We start from the raw sequence: 21,356 nt of genomic DNA on the forward strand, positions 1-21,356 counted from the left end.
ATTTATAAACTTTAACATATAAAACTCTTACGGATCGGATTTGAATATCTCTGAATATCATGATATTTTGACGGAAATCCAAAGTCTGGATATTCGGAATCCACGAATTTAGATATGATTATCGTAATATTAAATAATAGTGATGTGTGTGTATCTTTACCTCAAAGTTTTACCTTAGAGACCAACGAAAAAACTGCAAGTGCACAATTATCCTATATAGTATTTTAGGTTCGATCCCACATATAACCGACAAATTCGCTACAGAAAAATAAAGCTAAGACAAAATAAAAAATAGTTTTTATTTGGGGTTTTATGGTGAACAAAAATGCAAATCAACGATGTAAATAGTCAATAAACGAAGTGTTGGAAAACATGGAATTCTTAGGGTATCATGGATGGAATCATTCTAGAAGATTAGACAAATCATTCTTTATTATATGCGTTCTCAATGCAAGTTAGAGAATGTTTGTGATTTTAAACATGTAACTAGATCATGACCCGTGCTATACATCACATGATAAATTTTATTTAGTACAAAATTTTATATATTATATATTTTAAAATAAAATTTTGATATATTATAGTAGTAAATGAAATTATTTTTTTTGTCAGTCCCTAAGATATGGAAATATAAAGTAATTTACTTTTTTAAAATTAATATTGTTTGAACAATGAGTTAATTAACGTAAACAACCACAAAATAAGATTGTATATAATTCGGTTAGATAAAAAACTAGAATATCATAAATGAACCGCATCTAAAATGTAGATTATTTTGAGTTAATTGATGAGTTATCTATTATTTTGAGTTAATTTAGGAAGTACCTTCATCAATTTGTAATTCTTTGGTTGTTGAAATGGAGAATTGTTCGAGTTAATTACTGAATTTAGCAATTATTCACATCATCAAAAATAAACATATTTTGGATATACAATAATACCAAATTCAACCCGTGGATTGAGTCCATATTTTTATTTTAGAATCCCAATGAAAAAATTGCTTGGACTATCCATCAATCGTTATTTTCAAAACTGTTTGTAGAATCAAGTTTTCAAATATTTAGAAATGTCAAATCTTAACCTGCATTTTTTATAAGAATCATAACTCTTTCGATCATATAATACAATATATTTAACTCGCTGTTTGCTATAAATATTTTAAATATTTGTTTAAGAAAATCAAATTAGAGTATTTATAATTTTTAACTTTTTGAGCTATTAAATATTTATGATATTCTTTAAAAATATAAAGTTAAACTATTTTTAAATATTCCAAATTCAAATATTTGATTTTCATTGTAGTATATAAAATTACATTGAATATAAATATTTAAACTTCGACCGATTACTCTATCCGAATTTTTGTTGAATTTGTTTTTGTTAAAAAAATATATTACTCAAGTCTGAATTTTTGATCCGTTACTAATTTTTTCATAGATTGAACAATTCATATTTGTTTTAAAATTTTAAATCATGGCATATGCGGAAAAATAAATTATTTTTTTTTATTATATGGTTGATTTGATGATTTATATGTTTTACAAATAAGAACCTATTGGAGTTTATTTTATAAATATGATTTTAAAACAACAAATAATAAAACATTTTGGCCTACAAAAGATAATAAACAATAATGGTATATATTGGCCCTAAGAGTAGCTTGTAGAATGTGAATTTAGAATGCGAGCTAATTAGTTTAAGCGTATCAAAACTTGTTATTGTTTGTGGTTTAAAAGTAACATACCTCTTGAGCCTTCACTATGAAGCAGGTGCCACTTAAACACAGTAACGGCGACATGATGATACTATAGTAAACAAAATTGTAAGATCTTTTATTTACAATTAGTGTCAGACGTCCGACTTAATATTGTATCGCCCCACTAATATGAGAAAAACTCTTAGCAATATTTATCACGTTAAGATTCCCATATATCTCTATGTCTGGATAGGTTGTTCACACACTATTGAGATTGAATCCTGGAGAATTTCAATTTTGCAGCCTCACTCCAAAAATATATTGTTATTTTGACTCTTAATCATTAGCCAAAATAACATGTGTCTATATTGTTTCTCATGATCACTAATTCACTATGTATAGTAGTATATTCAAGAATTTTATTTTTGTAGTGATATACAAAAATATGAATTGCAGGGTATAGTTTCAATTATCCCAAGTAGACTTTATCTTGCAAGAGAAATTTAGTCAACTAGAAAGAAACAATATTACGAATTATTAGTCATACAACCATATTTTAAGATTATAACGTGGAAGAAAAAATATATAAAATTCTAACAAACTTTCGCTGAAACTTCATGTAAATCTTTAACGTATATCTTTAAGAAAACGAAGACTTCACAATATATTAATCAATCTCTTCAATTATTTTTGGAACACTCAAAATTTTGATGAAAGAGCTTAAAGATCACGTTGTAGTGATGGCCTATGGACCATCGGAGGGTTCAGTAACGGCGTCGCCTGTCTCTCAACAGACGCCGTCTTTGTTTGCATACTCTATAACGCCTTCAACATCAAGATTCAGCTCACGGCGAGCATCGGTTCATGTCATCGGTTTGGTTCTCCGGTTTTTAACTTTGGTTCTATGTTTTGTCTCTGCTCTTTCGTTAGCAGTGAATGTTCATAGGCCTTCGAGGAGATATCTGACACAGAACTCCTCGAGTTTTGCTTCATATCCTGAACTATTGTAAGAAACTAAGAACCTTATCTTCTTTAATTCATTGTTTAATACTGATATTTTATATAGAAAATGATGTTTTGTTATTTCCAAGCAAATCTGGAATAGGATTATCGTTGTTCACTAACTAAAAAAATGAGGGATGCTGAAAAAGGGTCTTAAAAAATAGAATAAAAAGTTAGGCTGAATTCTGTTAAATTAAAGAAATAGACAGTTTCGTTTAGGTTTTAGATATAGATTAAGTAAAAAAAAAAAAAAAAAAAAAAAAAGATTAAGGTTTTGCGGGTTATGATTTAGGATTCAGGTTTAGAGTTTAGTTTTTCACATTGCGATTTAAGATTTAAAATTTCAAGTTAGACTTTAGATTTTTTTTTTTTTTTTGACATCTAATGAATTTTTATTCATTTTGTTAGTTTATATAAATGTAATCATTTTACTAAATTGGATATTGAATATAGGCTATTTCTAGTAACTTCCCCAGAACATAAGGGATAAAGGTGTATAGACTGTATAGTATACAGTATTAATTATCTTTAATATGCATGAAAATGAATATTTTGAAACTTTATATATATATATATATATATATATATATATATATTTTGAGCAAAATTTTGAAACTTTATATATGAACCGAAAAATATGGTGCAGGCGTGTTGGAAATAAAAATCCATTAACTTCGTTTAACAAAATGCATGAATTAACATACCAATTAGCATAAAGAATAAAATGTTGAAAAAAGTTTGGATGATTTTGTTTTAATTAAACTCAATCTAAATATAAAATTCTTAGTTAATTAAATATATGAAGAAAAAAATATATGCAGGTATTGTTTTGTTGTAGCAGTGATAGGATTCGTGTATACATGTTTGCAAACATTCAAAGGAGTTTGTGATATTACTCACAGAGGAATTTTAATCTCTGAGCCTCTTTCGGATTATATCAGCTTCATATTTGACCAGGTACATTTTACATTATTATTGATTAATTTTTATACGTCCATATATAGTCAATTGTTAACACTTAACATCAAAAACAGATTGAGCTAATTTTATTTGTGTATACGAAACCTAATCAGGCTATATGTTACCTACTAGTATCATCTTCTTCGGTGGCAATTGCGTGGATCCAACATATAAACGAGGATGCGATAAACACACTAAGAAATAATTCCATAATTTCAGTTTCAATGTCATTCTCTGCTTTCTTTGTTTTGACACTCTCTAGCCTCTTGTCAGGTTATAAGCTTTGCAAGAGATTTATGTGGTAATTAAATCTTGTAAAGGGTTTTTATATTCATGTCATGTTTAATCCGTAAAGTAATGTAAATTTATGTGGATTTATTTGTTTGTTGGAATGTAAATTTATTCAACAAAATTTATTTGTTTTACAGGAAACGTTTTTAGAATTTTGAAAGAATTAAAATAAGTTTTGAGAAAGATCAGCTAACCACGATGTCAATGTTGCACTGATCAAATGTGGATTTGTAAATGCATGACCATTGTACAAGACAAACTTAAATTAGTTAAATTAGTTTTCCTCGTATAGTGTCCAAAAGTGTCATTGGTAAAGGATTCTTCAAAATGTGACAGAAAAGATTTTTTTTTATATATATCAAAAGGAAATTGCAAGTGTTGCAATTGCAAAGTAGGCAGACTGCAGAGGAAGTATCACTAAAATAGTAATGGCCTAATGGGGGTCTATGACTGAAGTTTTTTTTTTTTACATGAATGAAGAGTTACTAAACCAAGTAAAATCATGCATATTTTGATCGTGTTCATAATTCATTTTTATTGTCTTCTTAAAAAGAGTATAAAAATGTTGAGGACATCATTATTCTTATATTTTCCTGAAAAAGCAATATATGGTCTTCAATAGTATTTTTTTAAGACAAGCCGCACAATTTTTAGAGTAAATTTATATAAATTATTTTTGATAAATTCAACTTTTTTTTTGTTAATTTAATAAATTTAACTTTCACATAAAAAATAATATATACAAAAGGATCAATCTAGCTGACTAGCTCGTAATAGTAGTCAGGATAATGACATAAGAGTAGCATTAACATTTAACACTAACCACAGACTATATATTTTGCTAAGATATTTGTTTACTTTTTATGTTGATTACAATTAGTATTAAGACTACAATAAAGGAATCTCAAAATTTGAATTCATATTAATGTAACATAAACATAAGAAAAGTAATTGGTTTACAAAAAAAAAAAAAAAAAAAAAGTAATTAAAAAAGAGTCAACTCAGAATAATGAATTCGAGTCTATCACTTTATTCCACTCACATTAACTACCAAAAATGTTATAGATCAATCTATTTACGTTTCACATATCCACAGGGTCAAAAAGGGAAATAACAAAAAGAAGAAAGAAGAGAAACTTCTGGAAAAAGGAAAGGAAGCCACATACGCTCTTCTCGCACATTCCTATACTCTTTCCTTCTTGTGGTCCCCTTTCACTTTTTTAAATTCCGATTTTACCCTTTTCTTCTTCTTCGATCTCTTTTTTTCTTTTTATTTTTTTGTTGTTGTCTTCTGGAACTTCCGATCTGTCTCTCCCCCATCTCTCTCTCCTCTCTCTTTCTTATCACTACGTTTCTCCCAGAACATTCTAGAACTTCATACCATAATCTCTCTCTCTCTCTAGCTTCGTGATCATCGTGTGTGTGTGTTTCAATCACGGGTTCTGTCTGGATTGTGACAATCTCTTTCTTGGTTGGTGTAGAAAAAAAGATTACGTCAAACTTTTGGATTTGGTTCTAATGGGTTTGTGAAAGACGTCTCCTTTCTCTTCTCTGTATTGAGATCTCATGATTCCAAGTTTCTTCAAAGCTCATTTCCATTGGTAGATTTCTTCATTTTCCTAATCTTAATCTTAATTTGGGTATTGGGATTAAGAAAAGCTTAGATTTTTGAGGTGTGTCAGTGTCTGTGGATCTAAAACTCATGCCGGGGGAACAAACCGGAGAAACTCCGACGGTGGCCGGAGTAGGAGGCGGTGGAGCTGGTTGTAGCGCCGGGAATAGTGGTGGAAGTAGTGGATGTGGTGCTGGCGGCGGTGGTGGTGGTAGTGGTGGAGGTGGCGGAGGAGGAGGAGATTCGCAGAGGTCAATTCCGACGCCGTTTTTGACGAAAACGTATCAGCTTGTGGAAGATCCGGTTTACGACGAATTGATATCGTGGAACGAAGATGGAACAACTTTTATTGTGTGGCGACCAGCTGAATTCGCAAGAGATCTTCTTCCCAAATACTTCAAACACAACAATTTCTCTAGTTTTGTTCGTCAGCTCAATACTTACGTGAGTCTCAATTTACGTTTGAATCGATATTTTTTGGTTATTGATTTTTAGTAGTGGCTCTTATTTTGGTTTATTATTGGTTTTAGGGATTTCGAAAAGTAGTTCCAGATCGTTGGGAGTTTTCTAATGACTGTTTTAAGAGAGGTGAGAAGATTCTGCTTCGGGATATTCAACGGCGGAAAATCTCTCAGCCTGCTCTGGCCGCGGCCGCTGCAGCAGCGGCGGCAGCAGTAGTGGCTTCGGCTGTTACGGTGGCAGCGGTTCCTGTTGTAGCTCACGCTGTTTCTCCGTCGAACTCTGGAGAAGAACAGGTTATATCATCTAATTCTTCGCCTGCGGCTGCAGCCGCTGCTATAGGAGGAGTGGTTGGTGGTTCTTTGCAGAGGACAACGAGCTGCATCACTGCACCAGAGCTGGTTGAGGAGAATGAGCGATTGAGGAAAGATAATGAGCGATTGAGGAGAGAGTTGACAAAGTATAAAGGATTATATGCGAATATCTACACATTAATGGCGAATTTCACACCGGGTCGAGAAGATTGTGCGCATTTGTTAGCAGAAGGGAAACCTTTAGATCTTTTACCGGAGAGACAAGGGATGAGTGAAGCCATGGCAATGGCTTCTAGAATAGAGACAGGGATTGGTTTGAAACTTGATGAGGATTTGACTCCGAGGTTGTTTGGGGTTTCTATTGGGGTTAAGCGAGCAAGGAGAGAAGAAGAATTGGGTGCTGCAGGGGAAGAGGATGATGATAGACGAGAAGCGGTTGCCCAAGAGGGAGAACAAAGTTCTGATGTTAAGGCAGAGCCCATGGAGGAGAATAACCCCGCTAACCATAATGGGTCGTGGCTTGAACTCGGAAAATGAAAACACTTACCAGTTCAGAGGATTTGTTGTATATGCAAGAAACTGATACTGATCCCCATTGAGTAGGCAAGCCATTGTACTGTCCCAGACGGAAAATGGGGATATGTTGGTCATAAGAACAATGGCTCTGAGAACAAAGGTTCATTGAGTTAGGGTACAAAGGTATCTAAAAACACAGGTTCTACCATCCTGAGTTGTTCCTGATTTCAGATGTTGCCTCCTGAATCTTCTTCTTGATGGAACTGAAACTATTCTGGCTTGTTGTGCTCCAGTGGGTGGATGTGCTTCTCACGATTTCGGATAAAGCAGGCAGATTCGAGGTTACATCTTCATACTCTGCAACAAAGAGCACGAATCAATGGTTTTAAATCATTATGTTCTTTTTAGTCCAAAACAATTGTAGCTCGCTGACTTGTAATGATCTTAATGAAATTTATATTTCTATTTTTTATTTAAAGATAGTCCAAGTCCTCTAGTGGTCGTATGTATGTGTTTTTTACCTGATGACATAGGAAGCTCGTACTGGCGCTTTAAGAACTTGGAGGCGTTACGGTCTTTCTTGTGGCAAAGAACTCTAACAAGAGTTTGTGCATCCTCCAAGCGCCGCTGCTCTGAACTCACTCCCATGTTGATAAGCTCGCTCGCAGTCATTAGCATCTGAATAAGCATATCGCTCTGTGACATAACCCATAAAACGTTAATATCTCAGATTTTCTAAGAAACGAACTAAGTTTGCAACTAGCAAGTGAACAATATATATTTACCTCGAGAGAGAACAAGTCGAGGATCTCTTTCGCCTGTTTTGCTTCTTGCTCAACTAGTGAACGAGGAAGACCCTCTCCGTCGGCAATGAAGAATTCCTAAGAAGGGACGCACGCCAGAGGTTAAGTGCATATATTGGAACTGCCTTATCCATGGATCAAGGACCAGGTTCTCATTAGCAAAGTGGCCGAACCTCAAAATCAAAGTAGTATAATCATGTTTCTAGTTTTTTTAATGTTGTCTTTATCTGAAACTAATTGATTATCTAATTCCAGCATAATAGTATTGAATTCCAAAATAAAAATATAAGTTACTTACTTTCAAAATACCGAGATCCTCTTCCATCAAGGTGATGTCTGAATCCGAAAATGCACGGGTTGGCCCTCCATCAAGTAGCACTCGAACATAAGCTTCCTATGTGAGAGAAGCATATAATTTTGGTGGGTATAAAAAAGGTTGGAGTTAGTTAACTTGTTTACATATGCAAAAGGGAAAAGAGGTGTTACCAGAGCGGATCGGCAGATCCTTAAAACCACCATATCCCGTGAGTCCTCATAACTCAAACTGCATACAGTATCAAGGACCTGTGCATTGCATTTCTTAGTGTAAGTTAATGCTTAGTAGAAAGGGGTCAATCGGCGAAAGAGATGATTTTGGTTTACAGAATCAATGTGAGGGAGTATTCTTTCCAGGCGGGCGCCTTCGACTGTGCCATTGTACAACTGTATTAGGAACATGTCTCTCAGATCCCAGAAAATCGCTCTTGCCCCTGACAAAAAGCAACAATAAATAAAGAAAACAGAGCTAAACCGACTTCTTTGTCCTTGATAACACAAAAGTCTTTAGAGTAACACAATCCATCCAATATTCTCACTCATCCATGAGGATCAACAAATTAAAGAGAAATGCGTACTTTTGCCAAAAGAATTGAAACATGAATAATATGTATGGCTTCTTCACAAGTATCTCAGAAAACGACAGAAAATTTGCTAATGCATCTTATGTACGTCTTCAAATAGTATTAAAATGCTAATCCATCTTGTTTGTGGATAAGAAGATTATGCAATCAGAAAATTTGAATCTCGACACTTATTAAGGTTGCAGAGAACTGGTTCAAGTTTCGACAGATTTTCCAGTTATCTCAAATTTAAAGTGCTGCAGATGAACACGAGACTTTGTATTAGCTTACCAATTAGGTCACGGGTTTTGGTTATGCAATTGGCATTGGTGTCCCTGAGGCTGTCATAGGTGGTAGCAAAGAGCTCATCAACAGCTTCACTATGCGTCAAAGAATTCTCCACTTCAGATTCATCAGTCTCGATTTCTGAAAGTAAAATCATGCAAATGAATCCGCCAATGCACATTTCAACACTAGACAACCACCAAAAATGAAGAGAAAACGTATAATCTCAAGTGAATGAGCGTACCTGATCTCTTGTTGAGAGAGGCTTCAACAAGTGTCAAAGATTTCCTTATGCCTACTTCTGTTGCACTGATTTGTTTCTGGATATACTGATCCATGGACACAAAAATAGATTAAAAAAAGAAGAAGCTATTGTTTAGTTTTAATAGGAATACATGAAGGTTTAGCTTGGAAGAACACACTTACACAGAGTGTATTCAATATTATGCAGAGTTTCGGTATTGTCAGTTCATCCAATTTCTTCACTATTTTATTATCTGGCTCACTAAACTCGAGCGACTTCCTCTTCATTACTGGCATTACATTTTCTGTGAATCGAGTTAAAGGAGGAGCTGACGGATACAGAAACTTCTTGTCAACTGCGGATAGAGGCGTATTGTTAATATATTACAGTATGCTTCTGAAAAGTCGCTTAATTTAAATGAGTATTCAAAAATGTTTTCATTTTACCTTTGGATTTGGACAAGCGATTCTATATATACTAATAGACTATAATGTAAATCTCACGAAAGTCCCATACAAAGAAACACAACAATAAAACATGCATGTTGCATGCAATCTACCAGACACATATAAGCCTGCTCAAGCATGTGTCTCTGGATATTGACACAAGAGAAAATAATTTTATATAGCACATTCCATGGTTATGCAAGAACACGACTCTGTAGCAACTGTTAAAAAGATAAAGAGTTGGTCAATACCTAGTTGATCGAAAACTCTCTGAAGATAAGTATCCAAGCTATGGTAAATTAATGAGAGAAGAGCTTGGAGATGTGTGATATCAACAGGTAGATGCAAACCAAATAACTGAGACACAGTCTGCAGAGCAAGTTCAATGAGAAAGTAAGATGGCATAAATTGTGTGCAATACTAAAAAGCAAAGGTGGAAGTATTACTAGAAGTAAAGTAAGAACTTACAAAAAAAACTAACATGAAAATTCAGAGGCAACCGAAACTGAAGACAAAAGTTTTTGCATACTGAACTCGTTTATTATTTCTAAGCCTGCTATTAAGCTCCTACAGTTTGCACACTATTTGGCATAATGGTGTCATGAAAGTATATACCTCTTCTATGATCCTGAATATTTCAACGATTGATGCAGCATGTCTTTGCTGAACTGATAGAGGCTCCCACTCCTGCTCATAAAAAGGCAATATAATTAAATTCTTGTTCGATCCTTTGGACAATAAAGTTTCATGCATCATAGTTTGGATTTGTTTAATCGTGAAAAGTGATGGAAGGTCAAACTATATAGGATGCAACCTTTTGTGTGCTTCAAAGATTTGTCAATACAGATCACATGAGTTTTAAAGTAATCCATCAAAATAAGTTCCCCTTATGGCCGAACTTTAATGTCTATCTACTTTCAACAGCAATCAACATGTGAATATTTGGCCAAGAATATATATATAACCTCAATTTCAAAAGCTCGCCTAGTCCATTGTAAGATATGATCATGTTGAGAGATAAGCCAGTCCAGCATTACTGGTTTGACAACCTTTTCTATCTGCATACAAACAAATGGATAGTCTCTTATATGACTTAGTTGACATGTTAAATTGAGTTAGGAAACCATAAAACTGAGAAGTGATATAATTTTTTCTGAAATCCAATCCATATAAGAACTATCTATTCAATGACCTCGTAATTCTTCAACTTGTGAAGGTAAGGTTTGCGCAACTTGGATTTGCTATGGCAATTATACAGTTGAGTTAACTCTTCCTGTAAAATATAAGCAGCAGGGACTACTTTTCTAACATCACCAGAGAGGGATGAAACTCCTTCAAGGAAAGGCGTCTGCTCCAGTAGAACAAGATCAATTGTAAATATAGATACCAGTGACAAAAAATTTCTTTTAAGTATTGAAAATGCTTAGGGACAAACCAGTCTTTCTCCATAAAACCGATGTAGCAGCATGGCCGAGATCATCATACATTCGGGTAACCATTTGGAGAATACTGGGACAAACTCATTGATTTCTGCTTTTGCGATGACGCTCAGTTCATTTGCAAGCAGAGCTAGAGCATGCGTACGCTCACCATGAGATTTCACGTAAGCAAAATGTGCAGCCTAGGAGGATAAAATATCGAATTTAAGTATCTTTACATCATATGATAGAGCGATAAAAGAAATAGCTTATATAGTATAGCAATACAAGTAACCAAGACAAACTCACCCTGGCACATGCACCTTTGATAGAGTTCTGAACATAGGATTGTATCTTATCACTAACATCATCACCCAAGGTATCCAGCTTGATAAGCTGCAAGAGAAAAACGATATCTATCATCGAAGATCACCCAGTATTCCTCCATATCGAAAGCTCACACTAGATAATTATATGCAGTTCCTTTCTTTATATCCAACTAGGAACTTTTCTAATAACAGCCAAACACTATATAAATAAAACATAGTCATGCCAGAAAATATCTTGTACTGCGGAAAAGCACATTAAAGTTATGCAAATGATCAAAATGAAAAAGCTTGTTAGGGGCCTCATGAGGAGAATTGTGGGATGAAGCGTTTTCCCAAGAATGTTAAATTTAACTGATATTCATAAGTCAACAAATATAAAATATTAAGATATAAATAGGAGAAGGCAAAAGAAAAGTTTGTTGCTAAATGGAAAATAACGATTTAGCGAAGATCAGAAACACCAACCTCAGTTCTGGTACTGTCAGCTGGAGGAAGTCCAATTGTTGATGCCAATTTGACAAGCATTCCAAAATCACGAGGTTTCTGAGGAGACATAGAAGATAAAAAAATTATTTAAAGAAACGATGCTTATTATGTCCTGATGGAGTTGCAAAAACAGATTCGAGAAATTTACAACAGAGATCCCATGATCTTGGTTACTAGGAAAAAAAAGGAACAATTTACGGCACAAGGATATGCTACCAAGAAAACCATATAAGAATTTTGGCCAGGAATTTTGAAAAGAATATGCAGAGTAATTATAAGGTCATTATCATAGATCTCGGAACTGACCTTACCAAAGTGTAGATGGTAGTCCTGAAGTTTATCATCACACCAAGCACTAACTGAAGTGAAAATAGCCTTCACGAGACCTAAGTGTATGTCAGTTCCAATGGTTTGCCTTGAACATACTAGATGACTTAAATAAAGATCTTCCTTCGAGTTGCCACTTTCAGCGGAAGTAACTTTCTGCAACTCCTGAATTGCGCTCCCTAGAAGAGATGGTTCACCTGTGCACACAAACTTCCCAGGAAAGGAGCACATGTGATGGCTACCTTAAACTCTTGTCTGGGACAAATTATATATGCAACATACATGCATCCGTACATTGAGGATCAGACAACATATAAGAAAACTCAACCTGGCATTGTACTTAAACTATTGCGTAGTAGCAAGGGTTAGAGCTTAAGCCTGTTTTATCCAACTGTGAGTTTAGGAGCCCTAAATTTTAGCTTCCTTAAACAAGATTATTATATACATATATATATGTGTGGGTATGTGCGCTAGTGTGATTGAGTATGTAGACCTTTGAATTTTAACACGAAATAGACTGACTTTATTGGTGATATGTTATGTGTACTCAATGGTACATAGATCTCTAACAAGCCAGCTTTTTGCACATAGTGATCAGTGAGATAAAGCAGATTTCTGAAGAATAAGTGATAAGACGTACCTGTTGAAAAAGAACCCATCCATATATTGCATTATGTAGATTCTCAGTTATGCCCAATGTCGACCAAATTGATTTCATATGGAAAAGCATTGATGAGGCATCCTGATATGTGTATGACGTCAGGGAAAAATATGCATGACACAAATGATAATAAGAAAAACAAGGACTAAGAAAATCTACCTCTATGACTTGACCCTCATCAAGAGTATCAAATACACCAAATAATAATTTCTCATAGAGTCTAATGTTCAAATGGTAGATAGCAGTCCAGTAATAAGTTTCTTCTTCAATACCACAACGGCCTGGTAGTGATGACAACTTTGAAGCCACCTGCTTTATAGACGATAGAACCTCAATCCGTAGCGAAGCAGACACTACAACATCCCATTCCTATGCCAGCCAAAAATAGTTTAGATTCAAGAAAGAGAAGTCTGTTAAGTCAACATATGACTAGATGAGAACTTGCTGGCTACGAAGCATCCGGATCACCTTTGAGTCTCTAATCGTTGCAAGGCATTTTCTCATAGTTGCTCGTTCATTTTTCTCCAGACTAGGTGAGTAACAGAGGACTTCTTCAAGTAGGTTAGCCTACATTGACGATAGAAAAAGACACCTAATTCAATGGTTGTAACAATAAAGTCGAGCACATTTTCGTTGCATTTCACATATTTTAAATATGCATGTCAACATGTTTAAGGACAGCAGGATGCTGCAGAAGTAAACAAAATTTGCAAGCCAACCAAAATCACAAAAGCTGCATGTGCGTAATAAAGCAGGTTATGTTTTAACTTAAGCTTTGGTACAAAAGATATGCCTATACGCCTATGTGCCAATCAATCCCATCTTTTTCTCATCCAGACTTGCATGATATTATCATATAATCTACGTCAAACCATGAACCCAAGAAATGGTTCAAAGAGTTGCATAAGGACAATAAGAAAAAACAATACTGTAGTTCATTAACCTGTCTAGTCTTCCACTTCATGTAGAGTTTTTCATTAGGAAAATCTGATTTGAATATTCCAACCAAAAGCCCCAATGCTAACTGTGGAAGATCAATTTGTTCACCTGTCCTTAATGTAGCCAACTGTACCAGATTTCTCCGTATGCATGTATCCATCTTTGATGAAATCTAAAAAGTAGAAACAGTAAGATTAACACAAGTGATGCAAATGAAGTTAAGTTGAAATATAGAACTGCTAATATATTTGGTTTTAACAAAATGCTAGCTAATAGTATAACCAGAAGACCTTTCTCTTCTCCTTCTATGTTATATAACTAGTGGTTTCTTTGGACGAATCATAACTAATAATTTGAAGCTTGCCTGCATCTGGACACGGATCATGTTGATGACCTCTGAGTGTGTATTAGAGATCTGAGGCTGTAGATGTGGTTTATCTTTTCTTTTCAAACTTAACATTAGTCTTGAGCTTTTTTCTATTTTTCTTCTCTGAGTAGGATACGCCTCAACACTGTTTGTAAAAACCCGTAAGAAACTAAGAATATGAGAGACACCACACAGATATATCCGGAAAAAGACTGCAAGGCTGCATCATAAACAACACAGAATACACATTTATGAAGGAGAAAAGAGAGTGAGTACCTTGAAAGCAACATAGAAGCAATCATTAATTCATATGCTGCTTCTCGTAAATCATCATCCGATAACCCTTCAAAATCCCTAACATCATGTATCAGTTCACTCGAAAGATGGTAAACCAAAATAATCAAGATTCAAGAAGACAAAAATAGTAATCTAGGACAGAAAATTCAGAAAACAATTGCCTAACTAAATACCTGTTCTCAAGGGTGGCAAGCCAAGAGGAATGATTTTGATAGGTTTCACGGGTTTGATGTCAGGTGTTTCCTCTTTAAATACATAGTTGTCTCTGGATGAAGAAGTATTAAAAGAATCTATGTGGCATGACATGTCTGGGCCATTGTTACTGGATTTTTCCATGTTAACTGGAGGAGGAGGCATACGATGAGGAGGAGAACCTGCTATATCTGGACTCGATACAAGAAAAAAGGAATCTCTAGACTCAGAGTGTATCTGCAAATTCAAATCATCAAAACTAATCATCTTCAGGGGTTTTTATCAATAAAGGCATTGGTGTTTACGTCTAAAACTAAAGCTACATTTTTAAGGAGGATGTATTGCAAAACATTTGACTTCCAATTGTTAGAACTGGAGACTTTACACTAATAATACAATCTGGAAGTGTTTACTCAAGCTATAATTCCCATCGAGTCAAAAACACAATCAAGAAAAGCTTTAACTGTATCAAACTTAAACACAGATGCCATTCAGACAACAAATTTTCTTAGCTCAGTTATGCATTTAAAGAAACCAACAAACACGGATCCTTACTGTTACAGGGTATGATGACTCAAAATTGTATTTCTCTGTGCCCTTGGATACATCAACTACACCACCTGCGTTCGTGTTCACAAAATGGAGTGATTCAGCAATAGTAATAATAGATAGATAACAGATTCTTCTGATAGATTGGCAAATCGAAACAACCAAGCAGAGAGCCAATTTTTCTCATTACCCTAACTGTGAAGAATCCTTTAATCCTCAACAAAATTAAGAAATCAGACGAAAAAGAATCCACAAATCTATGAACTAGTGTTGGAAAAGCTGAGAAATCCATTAAACACTAGTGCAAACTCAGAGATAGATACTGATACTAAGTAAGGGTTCTTTTTCTCAGCGTAAACTCACCGGATTTCACGCAATCCAAAACATAATCGGCGCTGAGAGCATCCAAATCAGCCGGAGAAAGAGAAGTAGAAGAACCAGAAGGGGAACGAAGCTCCTTTACCAAACCCGACGACATAAGAAACTCCATGAGCTTGCGGCGATCGTTCCGGTAACGCTGCAACATAGAATTCATCTTCGCCTCCAAACAATCCCGTTCCAATCAAAGAGCGTGAAATCGCCTTTGACCTATAACTTAAATCGCCTTTGAAATCGAGGAAGAAGAATGGAGCTGAAGGGAGGATTTTTCAGCGTGTACTTTGTTGTCCCCTCTCCATGGAAGAAGGTGGGAAGCTTTGGGTTTTTGGGGGAAGCGCGGAAAAAGCACGAGGACTGACCGGAGAAAAGACCAAAATAACCTTACAAAGATCCTTTTCATATTCTGACATGAATCTGACTTTTTCATTTCTTTTTGGCAAGTCCTTAAATGTTTTGAATTCATTCGTAACGACGGAACAATTAATTTCTTGTTAACGACGTCGTTTGGACGACTAACGGCGTCAATAGGACGTTAGTTAAACGTGACAATTTTCAACAACGGCGGTTTTACTTTTTCATGTAAATTTTTTATTTTTTAATTAATAAACGAGAAACACAAAGCTTTGTTGTTTCCACGTTCCACACCAAGAAAAAATAAAATAAAAAAGCAGGTCTAATCCAAAGATTAATTCCTACTTTCACTAAGACTACGTACATTGGTTTAAAATTACAACACCCTACTTTTTACCATTTAATACTCCGTATCATCATCTCTCCTCCACATCATAATTTAATACTCATTTTACTTTTATATTTTACAATGGTTAAAAAAAAAGATTTCATAATTTAATTTTCTTTTATATTTTTTTATTTAGTGATTAAACATAGGAAAAACTACAAAATCTACCACATTTTTTCAATTTCTTTCAAAATCTACCACATTCCTCTCTATCTTTCAACTCATACCACATTTTTTGTAAATTGACAATTTTGCCCTCACAGTTGATGGCAGTTTTCATGACTTGACAACATGCATTTTTTCCCTTCCCTACTAATCTCTCCTCTCTTGAAATCTGTGCGCTTTAACCCCACATTATTATTCCCTTGAGAGAAAACGAAAAGTTTTCGTCTCTCTCTCACTTTCCCTTTCCCTGTCTCTCTCTTCTTCAGATCTTGTCTCATAATAAACGCTTTCGTTTTTGTCTCCAGATCTTGTCCCCAATTGGAAATTCTCTGTTGCGTCTAGATCTTGTCCCCGATTTCATCATCTTGCTCTATTATCATGAATCTCACATCTTGTCCACCAATTGTTCTCATTTAAGGATTTCGAATTTTATTTAGATTTTTCACCATCTATTTTGGTCCATAGAATAGTTGAGCATTATTGTCTTCACCTACCCGGATTATTGAATTTTTTTTCCTTCTATTTGCAGAATAACAAAAAAATCTAGTTGTCCCCGAGTAAATCCAGATCTCTGGCGGACACTTTTGTCTCTCTCACTTTCCCTTTCTCTTTCTTCTTCAGATCTTGTCTCATAATAAACGCTTTCGTTTTTGTCTCCAGATCTTATCCCCGATTGGAAATCTTATGTTGCGTCTAGATCTTGTCCCCAATTTTATCATCTTGCTCTATTATCATGAATCTCACATCTTGTCCATTAATTGTTCTCATTTAAGGGTTTCGAATTTTATTTAGATTTGTTCTCATTAGTTGAGCATTATTGTCTTCACCTACCCAGATTATTGAATTTTTTTTTCTTCTATTGCAAAATAACAAAAAAAATCCAGTTGTCCCCGAGTAAATCCAGATATCTGGCGGACAAAACTACACCATCTGACGATGGACAGTCAAGAGAATTGGATGATAAACATCATCACGCTCAATTTTTGATCTAATTATATTACTCATTCGTTTTGACTTGTCCCCGATCTAATTCTATTACCCATTCTATCTGAACTTGTTTCCGGTCTAATTATATTACTCATTCGATATGAACTTGTCCCCGATCTAATTCTATTACTCATTCGATATGAACTTGTCCCCGATCTAATTCTATTACCCATTCGATCTGAACTTGTATTCATCTAATTATATCACTCATTCAATCTTGAGCGTGATCTAATTCTATTACTCATTCGATATGAACTTGTCCCCGATCTAATTCTATTACCCATTCGATCTGAACTTGTACTCATTCGAAATGAACTTGTCCCCGAACTAATTCTATTATTCATTTGATATGAACTTGTCCCCGATCTAATTTTATTACTCATTCGATCTGAACTTGTCGTCGAACTAATTATATCACCCATTCAATCTGAATTTGTCCATGATCTAATTATATCACCCATTCAATCTGAATTTGTCCCTGATATAATATATTATTTAAATAACTGTGCAGCATTTATTGCAGACCTGCTCCTTTTTTGGAAGCACCAAACGAAACTGTCTTGTCTCTGACACAGACTCTGTCCCAAGTCTGTCTCTGACACACACACTGTCCCAATCAGGGGTATTTTGGTCCAGCATTCCACATGTGCTATTGGAATATGGTAGATTTTGAAAACTTTTTGAGATTGTGGTAGATTTTGAATGCCACTTGTTGAAATGTGGTAGATTTTGTAATATTCCCAAGTCTAAGACTACGTACATTGGTTTAAAATTACAACACCCTACTTTTTACCATTTAATACTCCGTATCATCATCTCTCCTCCACATCATAATTTAATACTCATTTTACTTTTATATTTTACAATGGTTAAAAAAAAAGATTTCATAATTTAATTTTCTTTTATATTTTTTTATTTAGTGATTAAACATATTACTAAATAAATTTTTTGATTAAAATTATAATAAAATAATTAAGAGTCAAATAACTTTTGTATGCATTTTTATTTAATATATTAATTTTTTAAATAAAATAAATAATATAGTAAAAAATATGAATTTTTTTCTATGTCCAAATCACATTAAACAAGTCTCTATCTATAGATTATGAAAAATGATGAATTTTGGTGTAAATTATTTATGTATATAAAATAATTTATTATAAAATAATTGAGTTTAAGTAATTAGGATGAAAAAAATATATCAAAAATCTTAATAGCCAATGAAATCACAGCACATAGCAAATCATACCCCACCCAACCAAAATTCACGGTGTTGATAAATTACAACACCAAATTTGCCACGTCCTTTACAACATTTATTAAAACAACCATTGCACTATCTTTAACTGTTGAATACTTTTTTCAACATCTATATCTATATATAACAATATTTGAGAAGTGTTTTTGCTGACGTGTCGGACTCTCGGCTCTTGTTGACTCCTTGATTTTACGTAATTACTTAATTACCCTTAATGAATCTAATTAATTTTGGAAAAATTAAATTGAATTTCGGAATTAACCAGGAAAAAATAATTTTGGAAACAATAAACATGATAATTAACCAAAAAAAAAAAAAAGGAACAACGAAGTACCAGTTAGGAAGCTTTAATTGAATTCATCGTGTTCTTCGTCGTGTGAATATAATTCTTCTAAACGAAGGCAAAACTTGAAATCCTAACATAAAGCATATATTCATAGCAATAACAGAGATCTAATAATTTAGTGATAGAATTTCACCTGTTGATCTGTCGAAGCAGAATAGTCAAGCTTCTCATAGTATCTTGCCCATGTTATGTCTTTAAGACGTCAATACTATCCTGCACCCTATAATTCTAACCAATGAAAAGAACAAATATTTATTACTTTGGATACATAGTTGACGAAGAAACCTTGGATAAAAACTCGACGAAGAAACTTGTAAGTGTTAATGTATGATGAAGCTTCCATGAACGTGAATTCGTGATCATAATGAAGAAACGTGTGAATGGAGACGGTTGATGGGTTTTTTTTTTTTTTTTTTTTTTTCTTTTTTACCTTTTGTGTAAACAGATCTGTTTCATAATTTATCGGAAAAGGAATTATACCAAAAAAAAAAAATCGGAAAAGGAAAATATTTATTATAATATTGATATATTTAAGATGATAATGTCAAATATCCGAAAATTATTAATCGGAGCATTAATATAAACATAAAAGAATACTATTCTAACCTTACTCAAATTAATAAGATTTAGATATCCGAAATTAATCGTAAACGGCTATTAATTGTTAAACTAATTAAAATAAAGATCAAACGTACCGGAATAGATGAAATTTTTGGTATGATCGTCGTGTTCGTCGTCGTTTCAATCTAAATATTTAGAAAAAAAACGAACAAAAAAAATAATATGTAGATCAATGAAAGAGAACCCACCAATTTAGAAACGGTTATCACGCCATCGTATTGTTCGTCGGATGATTATAAGTCTCTAATCCGGAGATTGACTTGAACCCTGACAAAAACATATATTCATAGCATAAAATCGTAAATAGTAGGTAGAAGACCACCTATTAATCGGTTGTAACCTTGTGCAAACTCGATTTAATTTTGACGAATGAAATGTTGGTGTGGTGTCAAAACTTTCTTGGGGAGACTCGAAGATGAGAGAGCTGAAGTCAGAGATAGGCAGAGAGGTTTACATGTGAATTAAGGTATGGAGTGCTAACGTGAACATGAACGTGAACGGCGGTGATTTTTGCACATAATAGCAATTAGATCGAGTTTTGGAAAAAAATATGGATCAGCGTGACATGACGCATATGGATGCCATGCATGTCTATCTATTGTAAATCAAAAATTATATTATTGTTCCGCCTTATTTTTGAAACAGAAAGGAATTTTCCCTTAAATTTTAATAAATTTTATAAGATAGTATCAGATATAGTAGTAAATCTAAAATAGTTGTTATTATTCCATATTTTTACGGAAAAAAGTAAATATTATTTTAAATAAACATGGATAACAATGAATAAATGGCAGTTTTACAAATATTTATTATTATTATAGTGATTTGCTTATTAAAATATGTAAATTTTCTTTTCTTTTTTTTGTATTTATCGTCGAAAAATTTAGAAACCCTAAATCATGCACCGCCTCCTATTCAATATAAATACCTTGCTCATGGTATTCAATTTCAGATCATAACTAACCCTTGTTTTTTTTGTTCTTTTTTTTCAAACTTTTTTTTGCTTCTACCTAATTTTAATTTTTTTTTTATTGTAGGGTGGATGTATGGAGGGGACGATGTGAACTGGTGTATGGAAAATTTGGACCTAATTCAATGAATAAACAGGTGATCTTATAGTTTATATGTACAAATTTGATTTTTTTTTTTTTTTTTTGTATTTATGGTTTCACTATTTTCACCACTAATCAATTTTTATAATCAAAAAGTTTGGTTTCAACTTTTGAGAAGGTAATCATCGATGGTTTGGTATGTTTCTTTTTGTTGTAAAAAGATGAGGTACCTCCCGATTTTGTTGAGGTACATGTTCTTATTATTTTCAAATATGTCTTTTTTCAGAAGAAACACTCAACTTTTGATAACACAGTTGCCACAAAGTCAGAAAGATGACTTATTTCAGGGATGAATCTTCAGAGGAGGCTAATTTTTGTCGTTAATACAATTTAAGTATTCCTCTCTTTAGATTAGGGATAACAAACTTGGCTGTTAAATTCAGGAATTACTCTTCGTTGCCAATCTCTCTCCCCAAACTAAAATATTACATATATGGAAGTAGTAACTTAAAGTTTTTGGTATCGAGATCATTCTAAGGCACTGAGATTCGGACTTTGGTATGTATAGGATTCGTTTTCCATGCACTAAGATTTAATTATTGTTTAATTTATTGGTTTTTAGGTTTCTTTCCATGCTCTGATGCGTTTTCGGGTGTGCCAATGGAAGCTTGCATCACTCTTTACTCCAAGCGTAAGTATGCTCTACATTAGCTTCTTCTGTTCCATTGGTTATTATGGG

At 33.8% G+C, this 21,356-nt stretch overlaps 3 protein-coding genes across 7 annotated transcripts; 2 read left to right on the plus strand and 1 right to left on the minus strand.

The window, feature by feature from the left end:
- Positions 1-2,292: 2,292 nt before the first annotated feature.
- Positions 2,293-4,113, plus strand: LOC9310777 (CASP-like protein 4A4). The gene is made up of 3 exons (XM_021020864.1): positions 2,293-2,702; positions 3,520-3,655; positions 3,772-4,113. The coding sequence occupies exons 1-3, from the start codon at positions 2,407-2,409 to the stop codon at positions 3,961-3,963; spliced, it is 624 nt and encodes a 207-aa protein (XP_020876523.1). The 5' UTR covers positions 2,293-2,406; the 3' UTR covers positions 3,964-4,113.
- Positions 4,114-5,039: 926 nt separating this feature from the next.
- Positions 5,040-7,328, plus strand: LOC9308677 (heat stress transcription factor B-2b). 2 transcript variants are annotated; one of them, XM_002872562.2, is made up of 3 exons: positions 5,040-5,550; positions 5,632-6,005; positions 6,092-7,328. In XM_002872562.2, the coding sequence occupies exons 2-3, from the start codon at positions 5,652-5,654 to the stop codon at positions 6,869-6,871; spliced, it is 1,134 nt and encodes a 377-aa protein (XP_002872608.1). In that variant the 5' UTR covers positions 5,040-5,550; positions 5,632-5,651; the 3' UTR covers positions 6,872-7,328. The 2 variants fall into 2 exon arrangements, with proteins under 2 accessions (XP_002872608.1, XP_020877028.1); XM_021021369.1 differs by having other exon boundaries at positions 5,041-5,550; positions 5,614-6,005.
- LOC9308678 lies at positions 6,903-15,783 on the minus strand. Of its 4 annotated transcripts, XM_021021365.1 has the most exons (26): positions 15,435-15,779; positions 15,078-15,142; positions 14,504-14,759; positions 14,310-14,376; positions 14,031-14,178; positions 13,671-13,838; positions 13,196-13,294; positions 12,887-13,096; positions 12,707-12,808; positions 12,046-12,276; positions 11,719-11,796; positions 11,234-11,320; positions 10,942-11,127; positions 10,699-10,854; positions 10,472-10,564; positions 10,122-10,193; positions 9,758-9,875; positions 9,243-9,415; positions 9,061-9,145; positions 8,823-8,957; positions 8,296-8,402; positions 8,140-8,217; positions 7,952-8,047; positions 7,636-7,731; positions 7,372-7,546; positions 6,903-7,207 (listed from the first exon to the last, which is right to left on the minus strand). In XM_021021365.1, exons 1-26 carry the CDS (start codon positions 15,604-15,606, stop codon positions 7,053-7,055), a joined length of 3,408 nt encoding a protein of 1,135 aa, XP_020877024.1. In that variant the 5' UTR covers positions 15,607-15,779; the 3' UTR covers positions 6,903-7,052. The 4 variants fall into 4 exon arrangements, 3 of the variants coding, with proteins under 3 accessions (XP_020877024.1, XP_020877027.1, XP_020877025.1); XR_002331133.1 differs by lacking the exon at positions 6,903-7,207 and having other exon boundaries at positions 7,454-7,546; positions 7,636-7,778; positions 15,435-15,783; XM_021021366.1 differs by lacking the exon at positions 6,903-7,207 and having other exon boundaries at positions 7,454-7,546; positions 7,636-7,774; positions 15,435-15,783.
- Between the last annotated feature and the right edge of the window lie 5,573 nt (positions 15,784-21,356).

This window comes from Arabidopsis lyrata (assembly GCF_000004255.2).
Source record: "Arabidopsis lyrata subsp. lyrata unplaced genomic scaffold ARALYscaffold_6, whole genome shotgun sequence".
Taxonomy (NCBI): Eukaryota; Viridiplantae; Streptophyta; class Magnoliopsida; order Brassicales; family Brassicaceae; genus Arabidopsis; species Arabidopsis lyrata.